Source organism: Antrostomus carolinensis, unplaced genomic scaffold, assembly GCF_000700745.2.
Source record: "Antrostomus carolinensis isolate BGI_N321 unplaced genomic scaffold, ASM70074v2 scaffold15539, whole genome shotgun sequence".
NCBI classification, from domain to species: domain Eukaryota; kingdom Metazoa; phylum Chordata; class Aves; order Caprimulgiformes; family Caprimulgidae; genus Antrostomus; species Antrostomus carolinensis.
The window spans coordinates 19,613-28,623 of record NW_010339374.1 but is presented as its reverse complement, the minus strand read 5'-3'; the positions used below and the strand labels follow the sequence as shown (position 1 = coordinate 28,623).

The 9,011-nt window shown below is 36.0% G+C and overlaps 1 protein-coding gene across 1 annotated transcript in view; it reads right to left on the bottom strand.

Annotated features, from left to right (window-relative positions):
• The window catches only part of LOC104531052 (IQ domain-containing protein H-like), a gene marked incomplete at both ends in the record, with an annotated part of 33,168 nt that overhangs the window by 5,428 nt on the left and 18,729 nt on the right, over window positions 1-9,011 (bottom strand). Inside the window, 3 exons of the mRNA XM_029086959.1 lie at window positions 1,619-1,702; window positions 7,281-7,347; window positions 7,983-8,534. Coding sequence (XP_028942792.1) covers window positions 1,619-1,702; window positions 7,281-7,347; window positions 7,983-8,534 — 703 coding nt within the window. The remainder of the gene's footprint in view (window positions 1-1,618; window positions 1,703-7,280; window positions 7,348-7,982; window positions 8,535-9,011) is intronic.

Sequence of the window (9,011 nt, the reverse complement as noted above, 5' to 3'; positions counted from 1 at the left end):
AAATCAGTGGGAAGTCTTTCATTGTCTTTACTGGGCACAGGAACAAGAGCCTGGAAAGTGCCAGGGACAACTGCTATTACATGTGAATGAATCAGAAGCAAAGCAAGTATTGGACTAAGGAAAACCTGAGCCTAATGTTATAAAATAATAAGATATCCCATTAATTTACTTTGTTTTGCCATAGTGCTGCAGGCAAACAAACCAGATTAAAAACCTAAGGCCAGAATCTCAACTGAAGCATTAAAGAAGTAACAGCATCCAACAATCAGCTCTATATCTGAAACCCCGACAGAGCCTTTATATAACACAGCTCATTAGCATATAACTTTTTAAAATAATTAAAAGAACAGTTCACTAGAACTGTTAGTTGATATTCTATTGCTTTTAGGCATTTACTCAGACTTGCAAAATGAGCCTGAGTATTTACCAGTGAGGTCACTGATGTTGGCAGTAATGCTGAAAGGACTGCACTTGTCCAAAATTGACAAACTCAAGTGAATTTGTTGAATAAAATGCTGTGATGTATTTTACTACTCTTAGCACTGCCCTCTAAAGAGATAATACAAGTCTCCTTGGGACACAGTGGGGCTCCAGAGATAGATTAACTCACAGGAGGTCACAACAAGCAAGGAAATCCTCTGGTATTAAAAAAAAACCCCAAACATCACCAATATGGTAAATATCAACGCTCTGGTAAAGCATCTGATCTCATTAATTATTTAGTTAATATTCAACTAGTTTGTATCTTTCTCATGGTCTATTTTACATCTACAGTAGAAGCAATTTTCTATAGTAGAAGCAATTTTCACATTCACAGATTATAAAGTGAGAAAGAAACCCTGTTTAATGGGTTTGCTTTGTCCCTTTAAGTTTCTAACTATCATTTTAGAGACAAAAAAAACCCTATGTTAAAAAAAAATTAAAAATAAAACTGTACAGTGGAAAAACAATCTTAGTGCTTAGATAATATATAAAGGCAATTACATTATTATTTTAGGCAACTGTAAATTTCTGGATCTAATTTTTATTTTTATTTTCTTAACAAACTTAGTAAGTGGCATTTATAAAATAATAATGATACTGAAATATAGATGAATCATGCAAAGTATGTCATTCCAGGGAGCCAATGAAGTTGGTCACTGACAAATAATATTCTTTGCTGCTTTGCTTAAAAGAGGATTGTCATTCTAGGAAAAACTTTTAAATGTATGTCTTTTGCCTCATTTCCTAAAAAAATAAATAAATTGTTTTAAATAAGAGTTTGTTCTTTTCTAGCACATCTTTCTCTCCGTGTGTATGAGCCTGAATGAACACCAGCAGAATTAGCTACCTAATTTTGTAGAACACTAAACACTTTTGATCATTTGTGGTGCTCAGCATGCCACAGGATGGGGTTGCTTTATCTTACCACGGAGTCGGAAAGAATCAGCATGTTTTTCTTAAGAATAACGTGGACAGGAGCAAATGCCATAGCAGATAAATGACTTCTGAGCTCATATGATCTCTATATTTAAAATTAATACAAAAAGAAAGTCCTCATCAGTCATTTCTCTTTTACTTACAACTATGGGGAAATAATGATTGAAAAACAGGCAGCCAACAGCTGATAATAACATACCCAGTATGTCACACAGCCTTCCTATCTGCATGTTCTGTTGGAGAGCCAGATCAGGAATATGCTCACGGATGCATTGGGAATATCCTGGAAAACAAGTAAAGTCCCCCCCCAAAAAAACTGTATTCAGAAAACCCCTGGTACATATTTGCAAGAAATCAAACTTTTGGATTTTAAAAAGCTGTAACAGAAGTATTTCAAATCCCAAACATGGTATAGCACTAATTGCATCACCTTTATGAATTTACTTTCATTAGTGAACTGATGTAACTTCATGTTTTTATGTCATGAGATTTTAAATACGGACCTAAATGTTGCAGACCTAGAGAGCTTTATAATTTAAACACGTAGAATGGGTATTTTGAGTCTTTTATGTTGCTGGTTTTTTTAAATGCTGAAAAAAATGACACCATCATTAAGCAAGAATCCTGGTAAATTTTATCCTTCACACAGATAAAAGGCAACAAAACCACTTCATTAAAGAGATGTCTCAGTGATACCTGATCACTTTGTTGCAGAGGATGAATGAGTGGCAGCCTGTCTGAGCTTGGATTATCTATCTGGAGGTCAGATTGCATGCTCACACTCAAAAAGACTGCAGTAAATGACACGACCACTGTAACTATAGTCTCTAATCCTGTAATTTTACAATTCAGCTAATTCTAAATTAATCAGCAGGTACATACAAACACACACACAATGTAAGTTGCTAGTTGCAATAGCTCTGATTAAATCAAGTTAAGCCTAACATTCAGTATTTGCCATAAAATCTTGACTGATGCAGTAACAAGATCCTCCATCTATCTGCACATGACCAATCATCTGAAACTGAGGAAAAACTCAAGTTTAACTAAAAATCTGCTCAGTATTTCAGTGCTTTCATTCTGGAAGATACTAATAGTGGATCTTCCAGGCAAATACCAAGGACAATTGTTACAAGTAATCGTCATTCTAAAGTGCTGTGGGAATGACACTTTGCACACAGGAGAGCACAATATAATAAATACACAGAAATGGAATAAATACACAGAAATGGAAATCACCAGTGTGATTTCTTGTAAAACTTACACATGGTAGTTAGCACAATGGTACCAGGTACTTACAGAACTACATCAACGTAAAAGATACTGATTTTTCTGCCACTCTAATATTAACCTACAGTAATTTGAAAAAGCTTGCTCTGATTTCTTAAACTTTATAGTCTCCAGAAGCTTCAGTTTGTTCTCTGAGGTGGGGGCCAGTTTTAAGCCACTAATAATGCTGCCTAACAACTTCAAAACATTTAAGTGTCAAATGTAGAAAGCAGCTGATCTCCCTACACTAAACTGTCCTCTTGAAAACACATTTGTTTTTAAGAACTAAATCTGGGCAGAAAAATAACACACAAATATCACTTGGAAAAATCAGTAATTATTTGAAAGGAATAATAGTTAAAGTAGCAATGGAACAGAAGTTAAAACTCACACATTGCTATGGCTCTGCAGATACCCTACAGCACTGTACCAACTGCCACACAGACTTTTCTTAGTTACGTTAATAAAATATATTAATTCACAATATATTGGCTTCCATTGACATGACCCCATTGGATTTAAGAAGAGGAATATTCACTCCTTGTGAAGCCTTCACCTTCCAACAGACATCATGAACCATGTTAATCCTCACACCTGATACATTCTGAACGCTCTATACTGGTCATCTGACAACGCTCAGTAAAGGCAGAGCTTAATATCCCTTTCCTTGCAGTTTAAACAAAATTCAACCCAAAGGAATTACATATACTGTGATCACAGTCTACATGTTCTGGTACAACTATAACCTGTGCCATCATTTCTGTTTTGTTATGTACAGCTCGTTTATGTCTCACTAACATTTCCTGCTACAGCATTTAGTCTCAAACACATGAAACTTTTCAGATAAATTTGCATTTCACCAGAAGCCAAAGCTCCTATTTTGATTCAAAGAACCACTACTTTAGTTGATTTATACCTGAAATCTGGATAAGTTAAACTCCAAATGGTGTCTGGTGTCTTTTTATTGACAAAAAGCTGGCGGTAGCAGAGCACTTGAGGATGTGGTTGTTCATTCACACAAGGTGTCAGTGCATCATGGCACCTCACTGGCGGAGCTGGTCCATGGGAGAGCTGACCTTGCAAACAGCTCTGGTTTCTCAGTTCAGTGGCACTGAAAGGACACCGAGGGCCTTCCTCCTTCCTGAGTTTTATGGTAGTGTATGTGCAATGACTTCAGTGCAGCGCTCCCAATTCACACAGGGGTAAGTGTAGGGAGAGTTATACAAGTACTAAAACAAGGGGTGCATGAATTAATGGTAAATGGTTTGCTTTCACCTCCCTTTTCAACCTCAGCCATGACCTAATGTCCTTTAACTGCCATTTTCTTAATAAATTTTGCACATCTCGGTGTCTTTGCTCAACAAGGAATCCACAATGCTTTTCAAATTCACCTTTGAAAAAAGTGGTAGCAGTACAGAGCAAGTAACCATGGGGTGATGTCTGAAGGGGAAGAAGGAAAATTAGCTGTCTAAAACTTAGCCACCTTGGGTTTCCCAGTGTTTGGGACAGGTCTAATAAATAATACCTAACTTTTCTCACCTGCTGTTAAGCTGAAATGGCTTTTAAAAAGGATTCATGCAATACAAAAGGAAGCTTTGAAAAATATACAGTAGGTTATATAAGGTAATAGGTTTTATTTATTGTAAATATAACTATTTGAGTAGAAAGATTGATTGATTATTTTTAAATAGCTGAATGAAAAAAGAAACAGTATTTGAATCCCAAATACTGTAGAAGTGTATTCACCCATTAGAATGTTGGGAGTAAGTCTGATTAAAAAGTTCAAATTCATTTTTCCTTACACTAGCTGACAAAAATGCTAAATAGTCTTTTAACTATGGAATCTACTTTATTATTTTTTTTTTTTAGCTATACTAGAAATCCAAAGTTTTTGTTTTGGTGAAATAAATGGAAACATTTGTTCCTCACAGCAGTATAATTTAAGCTCTTCACTATCCCTTTTCCTGGATTATTTCCAGAAATTTGACATGAATTTGAAACCGTTGTGAAAATGAAGACTGCTGAGAAATTCAGTTACAACTCTATCTCCATTTACTGCAATTCCACTTGCATGGGAAGAAAAATCAGACTCTGCCTTGCCATAAATGCTGAAGTCAAGGAAATGTGAGTAGAAAATTTCAGGCTCTATTTTTGATTTACAAAACTCAAGAGAGAAATTACTAAGAACGTATTGTCAAACTTCTGTCTCTTGGTGTTTATCTGCTCTGTCCTATTTCTTTTAATTTAGACACATTTTTATGATTACCCAGACTCAGGCCTTAAAATAAAAAATCCTGCTGATTTGTCATTTTGCATATTTAGTTCTCTTAGACTAAAACAAATGTTACCTGTTTAAATTGTCTAGCTTCCTAGAAGGCTACTCAGACTTCTTAATTGTAACATTCCATAAGGCTAAAGGAAGCAAAATATTTCAGAGTATTTAGCCATTTTTCTTCCAAACAAATACTACAAGACATGGCAGATCAAAAGCATAATGAGAAAATACCAGAGAACAAACTACACAATGGTACTTGCTGGAAGTGTTCCAGTAATGGGCCCAAAATCTTACAAATGTTTTTTAAAATGGCAAATGTGTAGGAGCAGAATAATAAAACATTTAAAATTATTTCTTTTCTTACATTTGAAAGGTTTTTTAGTTTACAGACTTCATGTTTTCATCTTCTAAATATAAACTATTCTTAAAATTATATAAAACCAAATTTGGTCAATTTTTTAGTCATTTTATGTTTCTCAAAACTAGTTCAATCTTAACATTTCAAAAGAAAAAAGATGTCAGGTATTTACATTCTATTTAATAAGCTAAATACTTACCATGATTTTGTTCACATAAAAGCCCTATAGAACTCTACCAGAACTCTCAATATAGTTGATGCATTTAATAAACACAAGCATGAATAACTTTTTCAAACAGAACTTTTCAAATCCCTCCTTTGGAGGCTATAATATATTTTTCCATGCCATCCTGAAATAGATTTCCTAATTTTCTAAGAAAACATCTGCACTCAAATTATCTTTACTACTTACTTTCTTCCTCATTAAGGGAAAATTTCCACTTGAATACCACAGCCTCCTGTGCGTGTAAATACAAATTCCTGTATTTACAGCAGAATGTTGTATAAAGCAGGTTACAGAATCAGGGCCCGGGCTCCAGGTGAAGTGCTAAATGAAATGAAATTTCCCTAGAGTTGTAGAATTTACCTAAGAGGTTGAAATAATTTTAAAACTAACTTTTATAAATTCCACTACATGGTCCATCAGAGGAACACGGACATAATGATCAATTTTTTTGTTAGCCTATTTTGATTATACTGAGATTTTTTTTTTTAATCCAACTTTGAAAACATCTGTTGTATAACTCTGCTGACTTTTAAATTCACACACCTAATTAATACTTGCTTTTTCCTGTATAAATGCTCCCCTTCACATTTTTACCCAGTTTAATACACCAGAATATATAAATTATTTTTAAACAATCCTGCTTTAAAATAGGATTCAGTCACATGATTTGACCCAGCACATTCATATGCAACCTTTAAACAATCCTGCTTTAAAATAGGATTCAGACCCAGCACATTCATATGCAACTGAGACAGAGGTGTAATTAAAAACAGTTGTTCATCAAATGTATACTTATGTTAAAAGTAGTCATCAGAATCATGAAATAAAAGGCTATCTGGGCTCCAAAATACAGAGCTTAAAACTTATTTACAGTCTTCATTAATTCAGGTCTTAACCACTTCACTTTAAGAAATCCTGAATCTCTCAGGTCAATTAATTTGCTATGTAAGTACAAAATATAAATCAAGGTACAAGCGTTCTGACAGGATTTCATGTGTTAAGAGATTATTGGTGCATTTTAGAAATTCCCAAGATATCATATTCTGTAATTTCTAAACACCTACACTATGCCCTTGCATTGCAGAGAACAGCTTTTAAGCTCCCCCAATTCATAAATGTAATTAAATAATTACATTAGTGCTAATTAACATGAAACTGCAGATTATTTAAGCGCAAAAAACACTATTCAACTTCTTAATTATTCTTGTTCACACAGCATTTCCTTTTGCTCAGGCGCCCTAGGTGCAAATAAAGCATCCCATCTGCTCGTAATTAGAACTAAATAATTTCAGAGAATGTAGCTTATCATTTTGACTGCACATTTGATTAAAAACAGTGTACAAGCAATATCCCGGCTTATTGCTGTAACAGCAACAACACACACAGGCCCATGTTTTCCTATCATTAAAGAAGACTGAAAACATTATCTGTTATTTCAGGGGGAAAAAAAAAAATACAACTTTTTAGTTCATTTCATACAGATGAAAGCAAATTACAGCAAATCACCTCTCCACTGAATAGCGGCCCCCACATAATGACTTTATTTGCTTAATCCCCAAATTAAACGCCGTTTCGAGCGAGGGCCCTGTGTTATTACTCTCATCATGTCGAGAACATTTTCCTGCCGAGACCAATTTGAATAAAACAAGGGGCCTTCCTTGAACTCAATCAAGGAGTCATAATGTGGTGGGTAATAGAGGTTGCTGATAGATTCGCAGGCAAAAGTGTTATACCTAATGATGGGATATGGATAATAGTCCTCCTGGAGGTCCTGATGCGATTCCAGTTGGCTGCCAGATGCTAAAAATCAAGAAGAGCATTGATCAGTGACAGGAAGCTGTAGTGGATTCATCTAGTCAAACTTCAGCTGTTTTTCCACTGTACAGTTAAGCCAGGCATAAATTATATTAATTGATTTAATTACATACTTAAAACATCTTCCCCAATTAATTTAATTAGGTGGCTACATGAAGCTACTGGCAGGGGAAGATTAGAGGCTGCTCACTTAATTAACAGAATATGAATGAAAAAAAAAAGCAAACATAAATGAAATTGTGAGCACTAATTAAGAGGCTGTCTGCAAACTTAAATACTTTCTGACAAAGTGGTGACAGGAATGCAGACAGGAGAGGGATTTTTTTTCCAGCAAATTAAGTGCCACAAGGTATATCTATAAGGAACTAAGGTAATGCAGTTAAAACATTGATTTTTCTGACAGAACTACTGAAGTCAAAGCGAAGGGACATTTTCAACAGAAACACCGCAACAGATTTTGCAGCCACAAAGGCTGAATCGCTGATGAAGGATGAAATATGATCCTGGGACAAGTGTATGGTTAAAGGGGGAAGAAAAAATGGAAACAGCTTATTGCAATCACTGAAGCAAGAGATGTTTAGAAAAGAAGTGCTGCCGTAACAGCTGGTAGCACTGCACACCTTGGCCCTGATGTAAAAATTCTCCAGGTGTCTCTGACGTGATTCCTTCAGGGCTTTTTTCACACGTGCCATGTGATGATGCAAGAGCCAAGAAGCGGCGATCACACCTGATGCCCACTGCTGCTGCCTGAGAGGGACGGAGGCTTTTCTGGCCCGATAACCTCGCCACGTCGCTTGGATCTTTGTAGCAGCCATTTCAGTACCCCCTTGCCCTTTGTATCTTTGGCCAGGTCGATTTAAGATCCTTTCCACAGTTGATTGATTCTTTATCACCGACAGAATGGCACTTTTGCTGGGATTCTCATTAAGCTCAAAATCTGATGCAACTTCCACCAACTTTTTACAGTTTATTGTAGCCAACGGTACAGCATAGTCCTTGAGAAGCTTTTCTGCACCTTCCAAAAAAAAGAGAATGCTCTCCCAAGATAAACAATAACGTTGCTTGAACGCCACAAAGCCTGGAGCTTTCTGGTCTATGGTGCCATGGTAAACAACGATGTCACAATCAAAGCACGGATCCTGTAAGGACTGACACGGAGACGTTCGTGGGGGCTGCGGGAAGAGAATAACCACAGATTAAGAGTCATTGTTGTCATTGATCGTAACCGAGTGGTCAAGAGACACTATTGTATTACTATTTATGATTTAACTGGGGGAATTTATGCATCTGAAATACACTCATACTGATTGATACATCATAACCACAAAGTCCAGCCCAGCTTTACCATGAAACCCATTTGCCACACAAACACCTCGAATGTCCTGCAAGATTATGAGGATTTTTACAGAAATACATTCACTGCACAGAGGAACTGTGCTTTATTTACCTAATGTAAAAATTAAGCTCTCCAGTGATTCACTGGACTACAATCAGAAAGTCACTACAACAGCGTTCTTCCACTGAGACTGCCTCCACTTATCCCAGAAGAATGGGTAACATCCTGCCATATAAATGCAAACAGGGTAAAACTTGGAATAGAAGTGCCCCTGCCTCTTAAGAGAACTCCATTATTTATCAACAACTTCAGC